At 40.6% G+C, this 24,087-nt stretch overlaps 2 protein-coding genes across 3 annotated transcripts; one reads left to right on the top strand and one right to left on the bottom strand.

Annotated features, from left to right (window-relative positions):
* Nucleotides 1-1,144: 1,144 nt before the first annotated feature.
* On the top strand, nucleotides 1,145-3,531 carry LOC111957261 (cerebellin-2-like). Its single transcript, XM_023978042.2, has 3 exons — nucleotides 1,145-2,643; nucleotides 2,735-2,854; nucleotides 2,945-3,531. Exons 1-3 carry the CDS (start codon nucleotides 2,392-2,394, stop codon nucleotides 3,140-3,142), a joined length of 570 nt encoding a protein of 189 aa, XP_023833810.1. The 5' UTR covers nucleotides 1,145-2,391; the 3' UTR covers nucleotides 3,143-3,531.
* Nucleotides 3,532-14,125: 10,594 nt separating this feature from the next.
* On the bottom strand, nucleotides 14,126-17,416 carry LOC111956953 (suppressor of cytokine signaling 6). Of its 2 annotated transcripts, none has more exons than XM_023977666.2 (2): nucleotides 17,016-17,416; nucleotides 14,126-16,705 (listed from the first exon to the last, which is right to left on the bottom strand). In XM_023977666.2, the coding sequence occupies exon 2, from the start codon at nucleotides 16,624-16,626 to the stop codon at nucleotides 15,085-15,087; it is 1,542 nt and encodes a 513-aa protein (XP_023833434.1). In that variant the 5' UTR covers nucleotides 16,627-16,705; nucleotides 17,016-17,416; the 3' UTR covers nucleotides 14,126-15,084. The 2 variants fall into 2 exon arrangements, with proteins under 2 accessions (XP_023833434.1, XP_023833435.1); XM_023977667.2 differs by lacking the exon at nucleotides 17,016-17,416 and adding an exon at nucleotides 16,828-16,968.
* Between the last annotated feature and the right edge of the window lie 6,671 nt (nucleotides 17,417-24,087).

Here is a 24,087-nt window from a genome sequence, read left to right as displayed (position 1 = left end):
ACAGTCTAGACACTAATTCAAGCCACCTTTTCCTCTCAAATATACAATGAGTAAACAAAACATTAAGGACAACTGCTCTTTCCATGACATAGTCTGTCCAGCTGAATCCAGGTGAAACCTAGGATCCCCTATTGATGTCACTTATTATATCCACTTCAATCAGTGTAGAGACAGGTTAAAAAAAGATTTTTAAGCCTTGAGACAATTGAGACATGGATTGTGTATGTGTGGCATTCAGAGGGTGAATGGGCAAGACAAATAATGTAAGAACTGCAACGTTGCTGGGTTTGTCAACATCAGTTTCCCATGTGTATGAAGAATGGTCCACTGCCCAAATGACATCCAGCCAACTTGACACAACCGTGGGAAGCATTGAAGTCAACATGGGCCAGCATTCCTGGGGAATGCTTTCGACACCTTATAGAATCCATACCCCGATCAACTGAGGCTGTTCTGAAGGCAAAAGGGGTGCAACTCAATATTAGAAAGGTGTTCCTAATGTTTTGTACACACACTCTGTATTCAGACCCCTTTTTCCACATTTTGTTACGTTACAGCCTTATTCTAAAATGGATTAAATCGTTTCCCCCCCTCATCAATCTACACACAATACMCCATAATGACAAAGCAAAAACAGGTTTTTAGAAATTTGGGCTAATATATAAAAAACATTATAATGAAATATCACATTTACATTAGTATTCAGACCCTTTACTCAGTACTTTGGTGAAGCACCTTTGACAGCGATTACAGCCTCGAGTCTTCTTGGGTATGACGCTACAAGCTTGGCACAGCTGTATTTCGGAGTTTCTCCCATTCTTCCCCGCAGACCCTCTCAAGCTCTGTCAATGCAAAGGGTGGCTACTATGAAGAAACTCAAATATAATATATATTTTGATTTGTTTAACACTTTTTTGATTACTACATGATTCCATTTGTGTTATTTCATAGTTTTGATGTATTCACTATTATTCTACAATGTAGAAAATTCTAAAAATAAGAAAAACCCTTGAATGGGTAGGTGTGTCTGTCACGGATCCCTCCAGAACTGTCATTACGCACACCTGGCCCCTATTCCCATTGATTAGTAATTRTATAAGTGTGCCCTTTGTTCACCATTTGTCCTGTCGATTRTTGTTACAATGTCCGTTGGTCGTGTGAGTACCTGTGCTTTGTTGTTTTGGCTTTCGTGCCACTTGTTGTKTGCAGATGATTACGGGTTTTGTCCCGTGTGGAATCATTGTGTGTGTGTATGTTACGGGTCTCGCCCCGGTGTATTTATTTGAGGTACTCCTCGCTCTTTTGTTTGGGTCTCAACCCTGTGTTTTGTATACGTGTTTGTTTGGTCTTTGTAAATTAGTAGCTTTGTAGCTMCATAATAATCATGTAAATTAGTCAAAAGACAACTTGACTGGTACTATAGATGTTTTTCATGTTTTGAACAGATAATTTGTTAAATTTCATCCATAGCCAATTGTTATGAAAATGTTTTTGTTAATCATTCAAAGTGTTTCTGTGATACTCAGAGGCTGATCACTTGGTGATTGAGCTAATCTGACATACCGGTATGACATAAGATAGCCATGAGCGCTGGTGAAGACCCCTGCCTACACAGTCTAGCCAATCTGAGACCACTGCATGTACACTAAGTATCACATCTGTAATTACACAATATTATCTGTATGGAGCCACATGCAATTGCGCCATCCTTGGAATATCAGGGCAAGTGTGGTGTGTATCTTTCAGGAGTCCCTCCACTCTCCCCACTAAACAATCATTCTGATGTACTGTAACTTTGTCTACAAAACATTGTCTYTTGACCAATTTACATGATTATTATGGAGCTAATCCAAAACCAGAGATTTATCGTTTTAATAGACTTCAGAGATTTGAGAAGAAACAAAGTTATTGCCAGACATGCCATCTGTTTCAATATGGTAAGCAATCATTTTAAGAATAAAAAGTAGGTCATATTGAGTGTAAATGTGATATAATACAGATCAGTCTGCATTGGACATTCTGTGAATGTCAGAACATTGTGTTATACCTACACACATAGAGACAATGAAAGTCTGCAGACTGGATGACGGATTCAGAGCCCGACTGGGGCCAAACTGAGGGTTAACGTTGTTTGAGAACAGACTGTTACTACCATATATTGTCAACTCCTCTTTTATATAGACAGAAACTTGAAGGCCTACATGTTTGTGTTGCATTTGCCAGCCACTTGATGGTGCAAGTGTAACTCATATCACAGCATTGACACTGCACTATGCATACTGTGTGTGCTTGTGTGTGTGAGAGTATGTGTGAATGAGGGGTGAAGGGGGACTGATTGCCTGAAACAGAACAGTCGCACCCCATAAACGGCGAAACAGTCGATCTTGTGCCATGCTGCCGTTGGTCCTCCTAGGTTTTGGCGTTGCCTTTTCATTGGGACAGAATGACACGGGGCCTCTTGTTTTGGAGGGAAAGTGTCTGGTGGTTTGTGATGCGAACCCGTCTGCAGAGGGAGCGTTCACCTCTTCCTTCGGGATATCTGTCCGGGCAGGCGACGCTAAAGTGGCTTTCTCTGCGCTCAGGGGAACCAACCACGAACCTTCCTCTATGAGCAATAAGTCTCTGACCATCTACTTTGATCAGGTCAGGGAATAATTCTCTCCATTATTTGTGTTTACAAATTAGCATAATCTTCATAATGTACATGTGTACTATTTATTTGTATTTTTTTCAGTTACTAGTAAACATTGGCAACCATTTTGATCTGCAAGCAAGTGTATTTCAAGCACCAAGAAGAGGCATTTACAGTTTCAGCTTCCATGTGGTGAAGGTTTACAACCGGCAGACTATACAGGTGAGCGCACAGAGAGGTCTTGCTTTAGTTGAGACACCAATTGTGGACTTGTTTTTTTGTATCACATATCCATGGCATTGCATTCTGCAGGTGAACTTGATGCACAACGAATACCCTATCATATCAGCTTTCGCCGGGGACCAGGATGTCACTCGAGAGGCTGCGAGCAATTCAGTTCTTCTGCACCTGGAACGGGGGGACAAACTCTACTTGAAGCTTGAGCGGGGAAATCTAATGGGTGGATGGAGGTACTCAACGTTTTCTGGATTCTTGGTTTTTCCACTCTAAGTCTCAAATCAAGTGATATTTATTTTATTCAAGGACGTTGGCCACCCTTCTTTGGACTTTAATTATGAAGAAATGTATAACTGACTGAGATAAAGTAGGGCTATTTTGGTCATATATGATGAAATTATTCTGTGCTATAATGTTGGGATTTGTATTGCTGAATGTGAATGATTGTTGGTATAATATGATCTAAACTGCGAAGAGTAGCCTGTTCAAGCGAATGTTAGTTGTACTCATTCAGTAGCTATCCAAGGTCCTGAATCCGCATACACAGATATACTCGGTAGCTGTCAGTGGTGCTTAAAGTGCATCGAGCCAACAGGTGGCGATTGAATGTTGGCTCTGGTGTCAACGTTGTTGCCGTAGTGTAATTGAAATACTGTAATAATAAAAAACATTTCCTCCTCATGCTGGCAATTGGACCTGTACTGCACATTGAGATTATGTACTGAACAGTTTAACCTCTAAAGACAACTGACTAGAACCTGTGTGTGTTAGACGAGAAAGAGAGTACATACGTAGTTTTCATTACAGTTGAAGTTTACATACACCTTAGCCAAATAYATTTAAACTCAGTTATTYACAATTCCTGACATTTAATCCTAGTAAAAATTCCCYTTCTTAGGTCAGTTAGGATCACCACTTTATTTTAAGAATGTGAAATGCCAGAATAATAGTAGAGAATGATTTATTTCAGCTTATATTTCTTTCATCACATTCCCAGTGGGTCAGAAGTCTCCATACACTCAATTAGTATTTGGTAGCATTGCCTTTAAATTGTTTAACTTGGGTCAAATGTTTCGGGTAGCCTTCCACAAGCTTCCCACAATAAGTTGGGTGAATTTTGGCCCATTCCTCCTGACAGAGCTGGTCTAACTGAGTCAGGTTTGTAGGCCTCCTTGCTCGCAAATGCTTTTTCAGTTCTGACCACATTTTCTATAGGATTGATGTCAGGGCTTTGTGATGTCCACTCCAATACCTTGACTTTGTTGTCCTGAAGCCATTTTGCCACAACTTTGGAAGTATGCTTGGGGTCATTGTCCATTTGGAAGACGCATTTGTGACCAAGCATTAACTTCCTGACTGATGTCTTGAGATGTTGCTTCAATATATCCACATCATTTTCCATCCTCATGATGCCATCTATTTTGAAGTGCACCAGTCCCTCCTGCAGCAAAGCACCCCCACAACATGATGCTGCCACCCCCGTACTTCACGGTTGGGATGGTGTTCATCAACTTGCAAGCTTCCCCCTTTTTCCTCCAAACATAACGATTGTCATTATGGCCAAACAGTTCTATTTGTTTMATCAGACCAGAGAACATTTCTCCAAAAAGTGCGATCTTTGTCCTCATGTGCAGTTGCAAACCATAGTCTGGCCTTATGGTGGTTTTGGAGAAGTGGCTTCTTCCTTGCTGTGCGGCCTTTCAGGTTATATCGATATAGGACTTGTTTTACTGTGGATATAGATACTTTTGTACCTGTTTCCTTATTTTGAATTGAATTTCCTTGAATTCTGATAGTGAAATAATATGTCTGTAAACAATTGTTGGAAAAATTACTTGTGTCATGCACAAAGTAGATGTCCTAACCGACTTGCCAAAACTATRGTTTGTGAACAAGAAATGTGTGGAGTGGTTGAAAAACAAGTTTTAGTGACTCCAACCTAAGTGGATGTACATTAACTTCCGACTTCAACTATATCTATACACTCTTATAAAAAATGTGTTATCTAGAACCTAAAAGGGTTCTTCAGCTGTCCCCATAGGATAACCATTTGAATGAAGAACCCTTTTTAGTTCCAGGTAGAACCCTCTTGGGATCCATGTAAAACCCTTTCCACAAAGGGTTCTAAATGGAACCCAAAAGGGTTCGACCTGGAACCAAAAAGGGTTGTCCTATGGCGACAGTCGAAGAACCCTTTTGTGTATCATTTTCATCACATGTATCATTTACCTTGACATAAAATCACTCTCTTTCTTTCTCTCTCTCATTCATGGTGATATCCCTCTTACCCCAGCAGCAGTCATGTCTGATGAGTGTGCACCCCTGTGCCTTCAGGATAAAGTACTCAGATTGTGAAAAGCACCAATTCAACAGCTCCTCAGCGTGAGACCATGGCTGTAGCCTTTTGATGTCTGTCCTCTGCCTCTGAGTTTACACAGAGCACTAGAATGACCAAGGAAAAAAACTATCTGCACTATGCTGACAACTGGCATGTAAAAGTCCATAATCATTCCTCTCTTTGAAACATCATGTGGATTTGCCCTTTCTTATTGAGATGGGAAGTATCCTTTTCCCAGAAACCCAGCCGACCTTGATCCTGGCTGTACCTAGTTAACCCTGACTTAACTCTCTTGGGAAACACTTGGCACACAGAATGCTGGTTACTCTTTAACTGGCTTCAAAAATGTATCAAACTGTTAACACAGGCAGCCCAATTCTGATCTTTTGACAGATTATTGAAAAAAGAGATTGGTCAAATGATCAGAATTAGGCTGCATGTGGAAACACAGCCATAGACATTTACACTGAGTGTACTAAACATTAGGAACACCTTCCTAATATTGAGTTGAACCCATTTTGACCTCTAGAACAGCCTCAAAACTACAAGGTGTCTAACGATTTCCACAGGGATGCTGGCCCATGTTGAGTCCAATCCTTCCAACAGTTGTGTCAAGTTGGTTGGATGTCCTTTGGGTGGTGGACCATTTTTGATACACACGAGAAACTGTTGAGCATTAACCCAGTAGTGTTGCTGTTCTTGACACACTCAAACTGGTGTGCCTGGCACCTACTACCATACCCCATTCAAAGTCACTTAAATTTTGCCCATTCACCCTCTGAATAGCACACATACACAATCCCTGTCTAAATTGTCTCAGGGCTAAAAATCCATATTCAACCTGTTCCCCCCCCCCCCYYCATCTACACTGATTGAAGTGGATTTAACAAGTGACATCAATAAGGGATCATAGCTTTCACCTGGTCAGTCTGTCATGGAAAGAGCAGGTGATCATAATGTTTTGTATACACAGTGTATATTACCATATCTTTGCCATTATTATATTCATATTCTTCATTAGATCTTATTGAATTAATCACAAGCCCATTTTCCCATGGCAACGCTAACATGGAAGTTGAATCCCAGCCCCAGTCCCCGCAGGAGGCCTTTTGCCTCTTGGTAGGCCGTCATTGTAAATAAGAATTTGTTCTTAACTGACTTGCCTGGTTAAATGAAGGGGGAAATATGATTATTTACAGTTGAAGTCGGAAGTTTACATACACTCATTAAAACTAGTTTTTCAACCCTCCACACATTTCTTGTTGACAAACTATAGTTTTAGCAAGTCGGTTATGACATCTACTTYGTGCATAACACAAGTAATATTTCCAACAATTGTTTACAGACAGATTATTTCACTTTAATTCACCATATCACAATTCCAGTGGGTCAGAAGTTTACATACACTAATTTGACTGTGCCTTTAAACAGCTTGGCAAATTCCAGAAAATAATGTTATGGCTTTAGAAGCTTCTGATAGGCTAATTGCCATAATTTGAGTCAATTGGAGGTGTACTTGTGGATGTATTTCAAGGCCTACCTTCAAACTCAGTGCCTCTTTGCTTGACATCATGGGAAAATCAAAAGAAATCAGCCAAGACCTCAAACATTTTTTGTAGACCTCCACAAGTCTGGTTCATCCTTGGGAGCAATTTCCAAACATGTGAAGGTACCACGTTCATCTGTACAAACACTAGTACGCAAGTATAAACACCATGGGACCACGCAGCCGTCATACCGCTCAGGAAGKAGACGGGTTCTGTCTCCTAGAGATGAACGTACTTTGGTGCGAAAAGTGCAAATCAATCCCAAAACAACATGAAAGGACCCTGTGAAGATGCTGGAGGATACAGGTACAAAAGTATCTATATCCACAGTAAAACAAGTCCTATATCGACATTGCCTGAAAGGCCGCTCAGCAAGGAAGAAGACACTGCTCCAAAACCGCCATAAAAAAAGCCAGACTACGATTTGCAACTGCACAAGGGGACAAAGATCGTACTTTTTGGAGAAATGTCCTCTGGTCTGATGAAACAAAAATAGAACTGTTTGGCCATAATGACAATCGTTTTCTTTGGAGGAAAAAGGAGGAAGCTTGCAAGTTGAAGAACACCATCCCAACCGTGGAGCACTGGGGTGGCAGCATCATGTTGTGGGGGACATCAGTCAGGAAGTTAAAGCTTGGTCGCAAATGGGTCTTCCAAATGGACCATGACCCCAAGCATACTTCCAAAGTTGTAGCAAAATGGCTTAAGGACAACAAAGTCAAAGTAATTTGACAAAAATGTTTAAATTATAATCGATGGTGGTCTTTATAAATGTAGTGTTATTAACAAAAAAATGAACTTGCATTTCTTGAGTGGTCTGATTTATACTTTATTTCTCAAGAAAAGCTAAATGTTTCTTTTTTGCTTTCTATTTTTTAACATTCTCTCTCACACATTTTATGGGCAGAATTGAAAAAGAGTGTGCGAGGAAGGAGGCATTCAAACCTGACTCAGTTACACTAGCTCTGTCAGGAGGAATGGGCCAAAATTCAACCAACTTACTGTGGGAAGCTTGTGGAAGGCTACCTGAAACGTTTGACCCAAGTTAAACAATTTAACGGCAATGCTACCAAATACTAATTGAGTGCATGAAAACTTCTGACCCACTGGGAATGTGATGAAAGAAATAAAAGCTGAAATAAATCTTTCTCTCTACTATTATTCTGGAATTTCACATTCTTAAAATAAAGTGGTGATCCTAACTGACCTAAGACAGGGAATTTTTACTAGGATTAAATGTCAGGAATTGTGAAAAACTGAGTTTAAATGTATTTGGCTAAGGTGTTTGTAAACGTCCGACTTCAACTGTACATATATACAGTCGTGGCCAAAAGTTTTGAGAATGACACAAATATTAATTTCCACAAAGTTTGCTGCTTCAGTGTCTTTAGATATTTTTGTCAGATATTACTATGGAATACTGAATTATAATKACAAGCATTTCATAAGTGTCAAAGGCTTTTATTGACAATTACATGAAGTTGATGCAAAGAGTCAATATTTGCAGTGTTGACCCTTCTTTTTCAAGACCTCTGCAATCCGCCCTGGCATGCTGTCAATTAACTTCTGGTCCACATCCTGACTGATGGCAGCCCATTCTTGCATAATCAATGCTTGGAGTTTGTCAGAATTTGTGGGTTTTTCTTTGTCCACCACCTCTTGAGGAATGACCACAAGTTCTCAATGGGATTAAGGTCTGGGGAGTTTCCTGGCCATGTACCCAAAATACCGATGTTTTGTTCCCCGAGCCATCCCTTTTGCCTTATGGCAAGGTGCTCCATCATGCTGGAAAAGGCATTGTTCGTCACCAAACTGTTCCTGGATGGTTGGGAGAAGTTGCTCTCGGAGGATGTGTTAGTACTTCCGGCACCAACAGAGATGGCTGCCTCGCTTCGCGTTCCTAGGAACATATTTCATACCCTACATTACTCATCTCATATGTATATATGGTACTCTATACCATCTACTGCATCTTGCCTATGCCGTTCGGTCATTGCTCATTCATATATTTTTATGTACATATTCTTATTCATTCCTTTACATTTGTGTGTACAAGGTAGTTGTTGTGAAATTGTTAGGTTAGATTACTTGTTAGATATTATTGCATGGTCGGACCTAGAAGCGCAAGCATTTCGCTACACTCCCATTAACATCTGCTAACCATGTGTATGTGACAAATAMAATTTGATTTGATTTGATTGCCATTCTTTATTCATGGCTGTGTTCTTAGGCAAAATTGTGAGTGAGCCCACTCCCTTGGCTGAGAAGCAACCCCACACATGAATGGTCTCAGGATGCTTTACTGTTGGCATGACACAAGACTGATGGTAGTGCTTATCTTGTCTTCTCCGGACAAGGTTTTTTCCGGATGCCCCAAACAATCGGAAAGGGGATTCATCAGAGAAAATGACTTTACCCCAGTCCTCAGCAGTCCAATCCCTGTACCTTTTGCAGAATATCAGTCTGTCCCTGATGTTTTTCCTGGAGAGAAGTGGCTTCTTTGCTGCCCTTCTTGACACCAGGCCATCCTCCAAAAGTCTTCGCCTCGCTGTGCGTGCAGCAAGCTCTGTACTGGTGGTGCCCCGATCCCGCAGCTGAATCAACTTTAGGAGACGGTCCTGGTGCTTAATGGACTTTCTTGGGCGCCCTGAAGCCTTCTTCATAACAATTGAACCGCTCTCCTTGAAGTTCTTGATGATCCGATAAATGGTTGATTTAGGTGCAATCTTACTGGCAGCAATATCCTTGCCTGTGAAGCCCTTTTTGTGCAAAGCAATGATGACAGCACGTGTTTCCTTGCAGGTAACCATGGTTGACAGAGGAAGAGCAATGATTCCAAGCACCACCCTCCCTTTGAAGCTTCCAGTCTGTTTTTCAAACTCAATCAGCATGACAGAGTGATTTCCAGCCTTGTCCTCATCTACACTCACACCTGTGTTAATGAGCGAATCACTGACATGATGTCAGCTGGTCCTTTTGTGGCAGGGCTAAAATGCAGCGGAAATGTTTTTGGGGGATTCAGTTCATTTGCATGGCAAAGAGGGACTTTGCAATTCATCTGATCACTCTTCATAACATTCTGGAATATATGCAAATTGCCATCATACAAACTGAGGCAGCAGACTTTGTGAAAATGTATATTTGTGTCATTCTCAAAACTTTTGGCCACGACTTTACAGTACCAGTCAAAAGTTTGGACACACCTACTCATTCAATGTTTTTTCTTTATTTGTACTATTTTCTACATTGTAGAATAATAGTGAAAACATCATAACTATGAAAACACACATGGAATCATGTAGTAACCAAAAAAAGTGTTAACCAAATCAATATATATTTGATATCTTTAATTTTTCAAAGTAGCCACCCTTTGCCTTGATGAAAGCTTTACACGCTCTTAGCATTCTCTCAACCAGCTTCATGAGGTAGTCACCTGGAATGCTTTTCCAACAGTCTTGAAGGAGTTCCCACATATGCTGAGCATTTGTTTCACTGATTTTCCTTCACTCTGCGGTCCAAGTCGTCCCAAACCATCTCAATTGGGTTGAGGTCGGATGATTGTGGAGGCCAGGTCATTTGATGCAGCACTACATCACTCTCCTTGGTCAAATAGCCCTTATACAGCCTGGAGGTGTATTGGGTCATTGTCCTGTTGAAAAACAAATGATAGTCCCACTAAGCGCAAACCAGATGGGATGGTGTATCGCTGCAGAATGCTGTGGTAGCCATGCTGGTTAAGCGTGCCTTGAATTCTAAATAAATCACTGACACTGTCACCAGCAAAGCACCTCCACACCATCACACCTCGTCCTCCATGGTGGGAACCACACATGCGGAGATCATCCGTTCACCTACTCTGCGTCTCACAAAGGCACGGCGGTTGGAACCAATAATCTCACATTTTGATTCATCAGACCAATGAGTGCCAGTTTCATCATAGTGCTTGATGGTTTCTGCGACTGCACTTGAAGAAACTTTCAAAGTTCTTGACATTTTCCGGACTGACTGACCTTCATGTCTTAAGGTAATAATGGACTGTCGTTTCTCTTTGCTTATTTGAGCTGTTCTTGCCATAATATGGACTTGTTTTTTTACCAAATAGGGCTATCTTCTGTATACCAACCCTACCTTGTCACAACACAACTGATTGGCTAAAACGCATTAAGACGGAAATAAATTCCACAACTTAACTTTTAACAAGGCACACCTCTTAATTGAAATGCTGGTTGAGAAAATGCTGGTTGAGAGAATGCCAAGAGTGTGCAAAGCTGTCATCAAGGCAAAGGATGTTTACTTTGAAGAAACTCAAATAGAAAATATATTTTGATTTGTTTAACACTTTTTTGGTTACTACATGATTCCATATGTGTTATTTCATATTTTTGATGTCTTCAATATTATTCTACAATGTACAAAATAGAAAAAACATGAAATTAGTAGTTGTGTCCAAACTTTTGACTGGTGCTGTATTTATATACATATATGTACACTACCGTTCAAAAGTTTGGGGTCACTTAGAAATGTCCTTGTTTTTGAAAATGTTTGTCCATTAAAATAACATCAAATTGATCAGAAATACATTGTTAATGGTAAATGACTATTGTAGCTGGAAACGGCAGATTTTTAATGTTCTAACCGCCTTCGTGTCTCTGCCTGGCCGGTTCCCCTCCACTGGGATTCTCTACCTCTAACCCTATTACAGGGGCTGAGTCACTGGCTTACTGGTGCTCTTTCATGCCGTCCCTAGAGGGGGTGCGTCACTTGAGTGGGTTGAGTTACTGACGTGATCTTCCTGTCTGGGTTGGCGCCCCCCTTGGTTTGTGCTGTGGTGGAGATCTTTGTGGGCTATACCGGCCTTGTCTCAGGATTGTAAGTTGGTGGTTGAAGAATATCCCTCTAGTGGTGCGGGGCTGTGCTTTGGCAAAGTGGGTGGGGTTATATCCTTCCTGTTTGGCCCTGTCCGGGGTATCATCGGATGGGGCCACAGTGTCTCCTGACCCCTCCTGTCTCAGCCTCCAGTATTTATGCTGCAGTAGTTTGTGTCGGGGGGCTAGGGCCAGTTGGTTATATCTGGGGAGTACTTCTTCTGTCTTATCCAGTGTCCTGTGTGAATTTAAGTATGCTCTCTCTAATTCTCTCCTTCTCTCTTTCTTTCTCTCTCTCGGAGGACCTGAGCCCTAGGACCATACGTCAGGACTACTGGGCATGATGACTCCTTGCTGTCCCCAGTCCACCTGGCCTTGCTGCTGTTCCAGTTTCAACTGTTCTGCCTGCAGTTATGGAACCCCTACCTGTCCCAGACCTGCTGTTTTCAACTCTTAATGATCGGCTATGAAAAGCCAACTGACATTTATTCCTGATTATTTGACCATGCTTGTCATTTATGAACATTTTGAACATCTTGGCCCTCTCTAATTCTCTCCTTCTCTCTTTCTTTCTCTCTCTCGGAGGACCTGAGCCCTAGGACCATACGTCAGGACTACCGKGCATGATGACTCCTTGCTGTCCCCAGTCCACCTGGCCTTGCTGCTGTCCCAGTTTCAACTGTTCTGCCTGCGGTTATGGAACCCCTACCTGTCCCAGACCTGCTGTTTTCAACTCTTAATTATCGGCTATGAAAAGCCAACTGACATCTATTCCTGATTATTATTTGACCATGCTTGTCATTTATGAACATTTTGAACATCTTGGCCATGTTCTGTTATAATCTCCACCCGGCACAGCCAGAAGAGAACTGGCCACCCCTCATAGCCTGGTTCCTCTCTAGGTTTCTTCCTAGGTTTTGGCCTTTCTAGGGAGTTTTTCCTAGCCACCGTGCTTCTACACCTGCATTGCTTGCTGTTTGGGGTTTTAGGCTGGGTTTCTGTACAGCACTTCGAGATATTAGCTGATGTACGAAGGGCTATATAAAATAAACTTGATTGATTGATTCTATCTACATAGGTGTACAGAGGCCCATTATCAGCAACCATCACTCCTGTGTTCCAATAGCACATTGTGTTAGCTAATCCAAGTTTATCATTTTAAAAGGCTCATTAGAAAACCCTTTTGCAATTATGTTAGCACAGCTGAAAACGGTCGTGCTGTTTAAAAGAAACAATAAAACGGGCCTTCTTTAGACTAGTTAGTCAATAGTCATTTACAACATTAACAATGTCTACACTGTATTTCTGATCAATTTGATGTTATTTTAATGGACAAAAAATGTCTACGTGACCCCAAATTTTTGAATGGTAGTGTACATATATATAAATCCTTTCCATATCCACCAAGGACAGATTCAATCTTCATCCTGATTGGCAAACATGATTATTGGTCACATCTGCATGTGTAGGCAGCCAGCTCAAAGTAATCTCCTACTTCAGTGAAGCTGTCACTGGATGAGCATGCATGGCGTTCCACATTATTATCCGAAACTGTGCTGCATAAGAAGCCCTCTAATGTGAAGATACATGCAGCGCTGGATAAGAAGCCCTCTGGGGTTAGTGGTGGCAGATGGCATGACTTTCAGAATAAAGCATCAATGTGACAAACTTCTGCAGGGCCAAGAACCCGCTGTAAGTACTGAGATTACTGTTTGACTCTGTAGCCTATGGGTGGTTTGATGGAAAATAAAACATACAATGATTATCGCTAATTACTACCTCTACTATTAAATAATCCAAAAAACATATCTTTTTTATTTAACTTGGCAAGTCAGTTAAGAACAAATTCTTATTTACAATGACGGCCTACCCCGGCCAACGCTGTTCACCGCACTACGGGACTCCAAATCACAGCCGGATGTGATACAGCCTGGAATCGAACCAGGGACTGTAGTGACGCCTCTTGCACTGAGATGCAGTACCATAGACCGCTGCCCCAAATCATATTAGGCTTATTACTGCTGTTTCAGTGCCATCGCCTGGGATTAAAGCCACAAGAGGGCCGACTGCCACTTCTGTTCTCAGAGGGCATTCATAAAAATGTAAAAATATTTAGCCTCATCCCAACATTTCACCCTTAGAATGATTTGTTGTATAATCAAAACTGTTAAACAAAAGAGCGAAGTTAGTAGTTAAAAGTTGGTTATGAAAATGCATTGTTCATAGATAAAGATAGTAGGCCACTCTGGTGATTGGGGCAGCTGGCAAGGCTGAGGCTACTTTTCAGTTGCCTGAGAGATACAGGATCCAGTAACATGTTGAGAAGAGGAGGGAGTAGCTGGCAAAGACGGGGTGGGATTAAGTTTTAACACCACTTTAACTGGAGGATCCGTGATCTCTGTAGACTGAGAAGCCCGGACATTTTAAATATGTATTGCGTCACTTTAAGTTCAGAGTCACATTTTCAAATAAAAACTTTCTGTATGATGATTAACAACATACAGACTTATCTGTGAATAAGTCCTTTATTAACAGTAATAAACACCCCTCCTTTAACTGCATTCAAGATGTGCAATAAAAACGGTGTACAGCCATTCAAAAAAGTAAGTTTAGGTGATACCAAGTATTCTACCATAGGTAGCAACTCACGATCTGAAAAGTAACAAGGTGAAGCAATTTTCCTTATACTTAGTGACAGGCAAACAGTCAAATTAAGGCTACAAAAACAAGACATTATCCTTATATGGTTATACACAGTCAATGCCGATTAGTTCTCCAAAATCATAGCTTCAGGTGTGTGGTGATCAAATATTATTTCTCCATATACTCAATGTAATTCACATGCAATGAGTAACCATCAATGRGGCAAAAGAAAAAACTTCTAACTAAAGACTCAGCAGAGACGACTTTCAGGTATCAAAATTATACTAGCTACAGACCACTAACAAAAACTGTTTTAATGTAGGACAACAAACCACATAGGATAATGAGGAAATGTTGAGTGTAGTAATGATTAGATAATGTATGTGCTTTATATAACAATCTAGTAAAAAACATGAGATGGCGCACACCCAAAAATGTTTGCAGAGGTGCTGACTAACTGACACCCTGAAGAAAGCACTGCGTGCCGAAACGTTGGTTGTACCCAAATTGTTGGGAGCATATTGAGTGTACGAAATTCTTTCTTTTTACATGCTTTATATAACAAAACACTTGGTCTATCAAAACAGAATTTACAGAAATAATCCAATGTAACAAAAAGCTGATTAAGATTCAGCTTCAATCCTTGGCTTTGAGGTGGCGAGTATAACTGTATGGCTCACTAGACATGTCAGTTACTGGCATTGGCTGGTGGACACATCACTGGGTTAGGGTCATGTCCAAAAGATTAAAAACTAGGCCTATTTCATTGTGTTGCTTATCTAAAATGTGCAAGAAAGTCCAACTGGGTTTCATTGATCCTCTTCAGTAGTGCTTTTCCTGCAAGTAATCTTTCATCTTGTTTGGCAAAGGCAATTTCTGGATAAGATCAATCCGTGTGTACTGACGGATGACAAACCGACAGAGGTACTGCATGGAACGCACCTGCATAAACCTTGAGATAGGGTTTGTCAGTCTGACAGGATACGTGGCAGTCCCTGGTGTACGAGATCGTGAATAGCAGAAGGCTCCACTCTCAGAATCTCTGATGGAATGTTCAATGAGTTCCACTATTGATATGTGACCCTCCACATCTGGCTGTTCGTAGAAACTGAAACTGCCATTGGAGTGTTCGATCCTGGTGTGGAGGGTCTTACCCTGTGAACGAAAGCTCAAGCTCAAAAGATAACGATCATCTGAGCTGTCTCGCACCAAGAATGACCCATCTGGTAGGCTAGCAAGTTTTTCCTCAGCTTCCCAACGCGTTATAGGACCCCAGTACCAACCCTGCTTGGCCAGTTTCTTTAGCTCTACTGTAAGGCTGGTTACAATCATGGGCCCGCTGTGCTGAACAGCATCATAAACCCTGCCAACACCAGGGGCTGAATTGGGGTCAAAGTTGAGATGGTGCATCACTCTCTCTGCACCATGCGAGTGAGAAGAACCACCATATACTTGGAAACTCCTTCGGATGTGACTGCCAGGTAGCTGAGGTAGCAAAGGGGAGAGAGGATAATCTATTCTAGAGTCTGGAATCAAGACACCTGCAGATTGATAGAGCAGTCTATTCACTGATGGGTCCATGAATATGTCTGGTGACATCAGCTCCTCCTGGTCAATGGGGTCTTCCGCTGCATGAGGAGGGAAGCCCTCGGGCTGAGGCACCTCATCTATTGGAGAGGAATTATCCAAGCCTTTTTCAAGGTCATCATCTAAAGGCATTGCATAGTGAATATAGTTCTGAGGTGATAGTCCAATGATCGCAGGCACATTTTCAACATCAATATCTAGATGCAAATCACAATTCTGAGGCTCAGTGCTCTCAGATGAATCCTGAAAAGGCCTATCCATCTGGGGGTCAGGGAATTCTTTCTGAATGCCATACAGAGATGGGCTTGGGTCTGATGAGTGTATCATAGCTTTCACTTTCCCATCCATTCTAAGGCATGTTTCCTCAGAATTTGCTGCCCTGAGGGCCCATGGTGTGGGGCTATAATGGTGACTACTAGATCTTAGATGGTGCTGTGATTTTACGTCGTTAAAGAAAATGGGTGCTGARGAGCACGAGAATGTGTCATCTTCACAGGTTACGGATGTGGAACTTTCTTTTATTTTACTTTTCTGTTTTGCCGAAAGCCTCCTTTTCAGTGATCCCATAAGACTCTCACTTTTTGAGCCGTTCTTACGGCCTTTCTTCTCCTCATGATCAAAGTCGTTACAAACAAGTTCTTTGCTGTAACATTTTCCAAACTTCGAATCTGTTGAAAAGTTGGTAGCTGAATTTGGCTGTGGTACAACATCCTCTCCCTCCTCTTTGCTTTTTAGGTTGAATGACTTTCGTATTGTTTTCAGACTAATTTTCTTCATTTTGGAAGTCCCTCAGACATGTGGGGCTCTCATAGATGTGTGGATGGCCACAAAGGTTGTCCTTCAAAAGCAGTCATCCCTGAAGAAGAAAAAAATCCCATTAATTTATTCCACAACAAGACAAGACAAAGAATACATATCCTACAGTAGTTGTCATAACATTTCGAATACCGCACAGTCTTATCAATCATGGCTAGCTACCTTTCTACAGTAGCCTGTTTTTCCAACTGCTGGCGATATCTACGAAGAAGCCTAACACTACAGATACATCCTGCTGCTAGTACAAGTGTTTGGATGCTAGCTAGCTAGCCAGCTAAGGTGGCCACCCAAGAAACAAAGAGGGCTAGCTGGCTAGCTTCTTTCATACTTCGATTAACTTTTGATATTACCTGTCATCCTCTGTTAAAAACGGTTTTCCCTGTAAACTGTCAAGATCGATGCATTTTGAGTTCGCTGGGAAATCAAAGCACTTGGCTTGGTTTTGACAGCTAACGTTACTGCCTAACGACGTTAGCTAGCTTCTGACAGGCTGCTAGCCAGGCATCTAGCTAGCTAACTGGCTTTAGAGATCCTACACGAGACAATGTAGAAAAAGAAATTCAAATTATGTCTAACTGGTTAGGAAGCTAGCTAAATAACGTTATATATATATTTTTAAATATTCCTTGCAGAACTGCTGAGGCTAATAAGTTGCACATTTGTAGCTATACTTAGCTAATGCTAGCTATCTAGCTAGAACTTTTCAGTCTCCCTTCCTGTCGTTGTCCTTTGTTTACATGACTATTGCATTGTGGGAAAAGAGGTAAGGAATCCCCCAGAACTGAACGCATTGATAATCACCTCAATTTACATGTACATTTTTCATATTTAGCCTAGACAATACATTTGGTGTCACATATTTGATTTAAATCAGCACAAAACCTTTCCAAAATAAAACCTTAACCTTTGTTTTAGAATTAGATTCCAAGGGTGTTTTCATTCTGCCAATTCTGTTGCAAAACCTGAATTTGTCGAATAGAAACTCTCGTTTTACTCTGTTTGCTTCCATTTCCTTCTTGATGGTAACCACTGAAGCAGTGGAAGTCCACTGCTTCATGTCTCATAGGCCTAGGTTTGAATGTTTGCTTAGTAATGGAGGATATATAGATTATTAATGTTCTACAGAACTGTTGCTTTTGGACAGCATGAAATAAAAAAGAAAACACAGCAATTCCACACCCATATCCACAAGAGCTCCCAAATGAACTCCTCAGACAATGACAGCACTGTCCATAAAAAGGGCTTCAGGCACTGCTTTGTGCACTGTATGGTCCCGAAAGTAAAACATGTTTGTTTTAATTGGAAAGGATGTAAAAGATGCCCAATGCGTATTTCGTTGAGAAAATTTGTTATGCTCTAGAAATTATCTTTACCCTTAAAATTACAGTACAGATTGAGGCAGACATTGTTTTCATGCTTTTGAGGAGAATGAGCTTTATTCAATATCATCTGAATTTATACTGAGTCACAAGGCAAGTAGTGGTGCAGCCAGATGGGAAACAAGCATGAGTAATTTGTGTGGTCACTAGGTCAAAACTCAAATCCCTGACAAGTCATTCATTAACACAGACATACACCATGGCGGCTGTACAATGGGAGCAGACAGTATACGTGGCAATAAGGTTAATTAGACTGCAATGAAGCTCAGTGTGAGAGAGCTCCCAATGACTCACATCACAAGCTGTTCCCATCTCTCCAAATTAAGTATTTCCCTGCATCTCTGAGTGAGGTGAATGACAGATCACAAATTAACACTGATTGTTCATGTGAACCCTTATTCTGTTCACTTTGGGAGGAGTTTAACTAAGATCTTGATCACTGAGGGCACTGAGGAACATGGTTAACTTCTTGAACTTGTAAGAATAATAGACAAAAAATTGTTGGATATAATGAGCTGTAAATTAACAAGAATTGGCCAGGTTCCTCTCTCACCTCCCCCCCCCTCCCCCTCTATCTCTCTCTCTCACTCTCTCTCCCTCTTTCTCATTATTTCCATTTCTACACCTTGATCATTTTGTGCACTTTGAGCTTGAGGGTAGGTGTTGAAAGTAACTCATGTCAGCAGAATGAGTTGATCTCTTCTCATCTCTTCCTCTCCCAGTCCTCGTAGGTTTGTTTGTTCTTTTGACCCCTCACGTTTCTGTATCTGCTTCCTCTCCAGTAGTTTTATGGCCCCCCAGGCCTGGCGTGCCACCCACTGCTGGAGAAAGGCATCCTGGGAAAGTGGGATGCTGCCATCAAGAGGTGCAATGGCATCTCCGCTAAAATATAAAATATTAAAGTAATTCAAGAAATTCTGAATTATAGTAAGTCAGGTTGAAATAATTGCAGATATTTTAACTGTGTAGAACCCCCAGAATGTAGCTGTTTACATTTAGCTATTTCTTTACTTTCTTTAATTAGCAATGATTATTATAAATTGTGGTATGATCAGAACGAGACGACACTTGAGTTATTCCGTAGGGACCTTTCTCTGTGCCCTGTATGTTCCCCTATTGGTACATACATTATCTTCAGTGCTTTGACAGAACTTTTATCCTGCAGAGGGCATCATTGTCATTGTTTGTTTGCACATCCCCTCTAGACCCCTCTTAAAAACTAGTACTACTGCTTTTAGCAAAAAGGTGAAATGAGCCTCATGATAAATTGATGAAAGTCATAAACGTAACTTCAATACATAAATGGAAAATGCAATTCGTTGTTTGGTTAAGTCCATGTAGATGTGCCTATTTGGGGAAAAAATGCATGTGCTGTGACAGTCAGAATTGAATTATAGCCTTTTGATTCCGTATGAATATACAAATATTAAATCATCACTATCTACAAGGGACTGAATCCAAAATTACATAGGAAAGAACATGTTAATCTAAACAGAGGCAGTCATTTCTATGCACCCCTCCAGATACACTACTGTGGCTGCTATGTATTTGTATTTGTATTTATTATGGATCCCCATTAGCTGCTACCAAGGCAGTAGCTACTCTTCCTGGGGTCCAGCAAAATTAAGTCAGTTATACATTTTTTAAAACATTACAATACATTCAAAACAGATTTCACAACATATTAAGTGTACAGTCCCACTGGGCAAAACTGGTTGAATCAATGTTGTTTCCACATCATAAAAAAAAAAAATCAATGTGAAAATTGATTGGATTTGAAAAAAGTCCTCAACGTAAGGGAATTTCTCCAAACTTTTAACCTAAATTCAATGATATGGTCAAATTCTTTGTTGATTTCACATTAAAGTTGACAACTCAACCAAATAAATAAAAACTAGATGTTGAACTGACGTCTGTGCCCAGTTAGGTGACTCTGAGTAACGGAAGTAAAGTACATAAACTCAGGTCTATTTGCTAGCCTGGTTCCTTATGTAGGCGGAAATCGTAATAAAAAACAGGTGAGGGCTGGAGCTGGCAATTGGTGCTGGTTGTTGGCACCATTCTTTTATGGCTTGGCAGCTGCATGTTGGTCCTGCACCCCCATTTCATCAAGACAAAAAGCTACTATTTTATACTCCTTATACTCCACGATTCTAGAATGGTTTATGTGTGAATGGTGAAAAAAAGGAGAAATCAAAACCCTCCTGTAAACAGAAAAAGGTCAGAGATGACGTGGGGAGTGAGGCCCGGTGACTATATTCTTAAGTGTGTAAATTCTATTTGTAACCTTGCTTGTTGTTTACAGTCTGCACTCCAAACCCAAGAAACTAAATAAATATGGAGGCTTGGACGAATTCTTATGTCACTACAGTGGTTATTTTGAGTCTCTACTGTGCAGTGAAAATGCAAGTGGGTGATATATTGTGTAGATTAACTTTTATATACATTACTGTTCAAAAGTTTGGGGTCACTTCSAAATGTCCTTGCTTGTGAAAAAAAAGCACATTTTCTGTCCATTAAAATAACATAAAATTGATCAGAAATACAGTGTAGACATTGTTAATGTTGTAAAAGTCACTTCGCCCCCACACACTGACTCGGTACCGGTGCCCCTGTCTCTAACCAGAATAGAAAGAGGAGTGGGAGGCCCCGTGCACAACTGTGCAAGAGGACAAGTACATTAGTGTCTAGTTTGAGAAACAGACACCTCACAAGTCCTCAACTGGCAGCTTCATTAAATAGTACCCGCAAAACACCAGTTTCACGTCAACAGCGAAGAGGCGACTCCGGGATGCTGGACCCCAAACTTTTGAACGGTTGTGTATTTCATACTGTAGGGCACAGTATCTACAATTACTTTCAATTGCATTCACAATGCAGGTCTCCAGTCAGAAAGCATATTGTGTTTGTCAAAAGAAGTAAAGAGTAAACCAGTTGCCCCACAGAGGGGCTAACTGATGCAAAGCTGCATGTTTGTAAGACGTACTGTATACTGTACCAATTAATGAGTATTAGTATAGTGAAAGTGGAGGCTCCACCGAGGAGGAAAGGGAGGACCATCCTCCTCAGTGAATTTCATAAAAACAAAAATAGTGAAAGATTTAAAAAGTTATTATTTTTAGATAAAACTATACTAAATATATTCACGTCACCAAATAATTGATTGAAATACACTGTTTTGCAATGAAGTTCTACAGTAGTCTCAATAGCACTCTGTACGGTAGCACCATGGTGTTGCCGGAAGACAGCTAGTTTCCGTTCTCCTCTGGTTACATTGGTTTCAATACAAAACCTAGGAGGCTCATGTCTCACCCCCTTCCATAGACTTACACGGTAATTATGACAACTTCCGGAGGACATCGTCCAACCTATCAGAGCTCTTGCAGCATGAATAGACATGTTCACCCAATCAAAGAATCAGAGAATTAATCTAGTACTGAAAGCATGTACTACAGCTAGCTAGCACTGCAGTGCATAACATGTGATGAGTTGTTGACTCAAAGAGAGAGAAAGACAATAGTTGAACAGTTTTGAACAAATACATTTATTTAAAAATTAAGAAGAAGCAAGAGAAAGAGAGAGCTAGCTATATTTCATTGTATTTCACTTTCACTTAGCTAGCATATGCCGCTAGCTAGTTTAGCCTACTCAAACACCAGGCTCAAACAGAGGGTTGCTATGTTAGCTAGCTGGCTATGGCTATCCAACACTGGAACTCTTCCAAGTCAATGTAAGCTTTTGGTTTTATAAATGTTTTGCCACCGGGGCTGCCGGTGTAACCGCTAAACTGCTTGCTGACTGTAGACTGTACTGTATGATTGTAGCAGGTTTCCTAACGTGTTAGTTTTGGTAGCTATGTTGTCTAAGACATTAGCTAATATGGTGACAACGATGTAGGCTGTGTGTAGCAGTTAGCGGTTAATATATAGTTTGCCTTGGAAAAGTTTTTTTGCCTGGTCACAGACAGCTGATGTGTTGTTCACAAGTGAAGGGAAAGGTGAGAGGAGGAGAGCGCATAGACGCAAGAAGGAATTTATACAACAAGCAAAATGATCATGCTGTTTGTATGTGATGATGTGAAAGTGAACTGTGTTTGAGTGTGGTCAGGGGTCTATTCATTCCACAGATTCTGTAGACAAATGTTTTTTAGACAAAAGCAAACGGAGATGAACATAACAGAATTTGTCCAATAGAAACTCTCATTTGCAACTGTTAGACTAATGATTACCAACTAGAGCAGCTAGATGCAGACAGGAGTATGCAAGGTGGTATTGAATGTGTCACTGTCTGTCACCTTGATTACTCTAATTTATATCTCAACCTGTGCACCTTTCATTCATAGGCTAGGTTGTAGCAACCTCATGATGGGTATAGGGACAATTAGAGTATCATATAGTAGCCTAAACCTATCACTGTTACATTGAACTGGGTGAATGTAATATGAATGAGAGTCATCCAATATGCTGTAATAGAAATAAGGCCATGCTCATCTTAAACGTCACGACTGCCACTGGTGAACACTTATCATGCAGTGTGCTGCATGGGGGGTAGCCTAATAACAGATGTTACAAAAACAGATTTAATGAATTTCATAAATATTAAGATGAAAATAGTCTCATCATTTCTGTGTACTCTGCTCAAGGCAGCGACAGGAGGGCACCAATAAAGTGTGCCAAGACATTAGACAACTATTCTGGGAGTTACGGAAAAAGTTTCATAGGGGCATGAAAAGAGTCCATAAAGAGTTGACTGGTTCTACTATTGCAGTGCGAGGCTGTGGGGAATATTGCATGGTTGCCACACTGGCAGTGGAAGTCTGTGTGTTGGATACCAACAAATAGGGAGAGTAAGAGAGAGGCTTGCMATCATCACAACTGGGTGGGTGTGTGTGTGGAGGAGGAGGAAGGGTGATGAGGTCAGAGCAGGAGGCTGCACATGTTTGATCCACTATGTAGAGATGCAAGAGAACCTTATTCTWACTCTCATGTTGTGAATAAAAGACTTGCGTTTTAAATGGAAATTGAGAATAGTTTATTGTTGCATTTCCTACTTCAGAATATGTACCCTATGGGTTGTAAACTCTATAGGCTACATGTTCTGAAGTGCAGTGTTGGGGTCAGAATTGAATTGAGTGGGAAATTGCTCTTTGATTCCAATTAAATTCTTGCATTTGAATTGAACACATCTCACAGGACACAGAATTTGAAATCATTTCCAGACTACTGTAATTATTTTATTTTATTTTAAATTGGGCGGGAATTCCGTGACATGTATCCTATCTATTTCATGTGAGAGTGAATTTAAATTATCGCTGTTATAAATAACACATTATCATTATAAAACCAGCAATGCAAATATGATTACTCTCTTCCAACTAAACACAGCTGGCAACTATGTTACGATAATAATGATTAACTCTCTCAGGGAGTACAGGAATGAGGCACTAACCACAACACTTATTTTTCTGGAGTTAGTGATTGTTGCCCCATATACAGTACATCATATATGTCCACCCAGATGTCAACCTCAGGAGCAAGCTATAAAGCATGAGAATGATTGTACAAGTCATATTTAGAAACCACTCACCTCTACACACCAGTTAATGTTTCTCTAGCGGTTAGCTGCCTTGACATTTCAAACATACTTCAAAACCCATATAATTACTGACTATATTTTACATACAGTAGTTGTACTGTACAATAAACCAACATCCACAATCAAAAATATTTTAAAAGTTCTCTCACTCTAACTAGTAACATAAATTATGTCATTAGAGGCTCAGGATTAAACTTTTTTTTTTTTACTGTGAACAGCCTGCCACTATGGATCAGGTGAGAATATTCTATAAAGATATAAACTATCATGATTGCACAGAACCCACTGGGCAAAAACAGGTTGAATCAATGTTGTTTTCTCAACATTTCAACAAAAAAACTCAATGTGATGATGTTGAATCAACGTGCAAAAATGATTGGATTTGCTAAAATTCATACATTTTTTCCCCACCAAACTTCTTACCTAAATCCAATGGCATGGTCCATTT

Source organism: Salvelinus sp. IW2-2015, linkage group LG32, assembly GCF_002910315.2.
Source record: "Salvelinus sp. IW2-2015 linkage group LG32, ASM291031v2, whole genome shotgun sequence".
Classification (NCBI taxonomy): Eukaryota; Metazoa; Chordata; class Actinopteri; order Salmoniformes; family Salmonidae; genus Salvelinus; species Salvelinus sp. IW2-2015.
The sequence above is the reverse complement of the archived record's forward strand: the minus strand, read 5'-3'. Positions and strand labels throughout refer to the sequence as shown.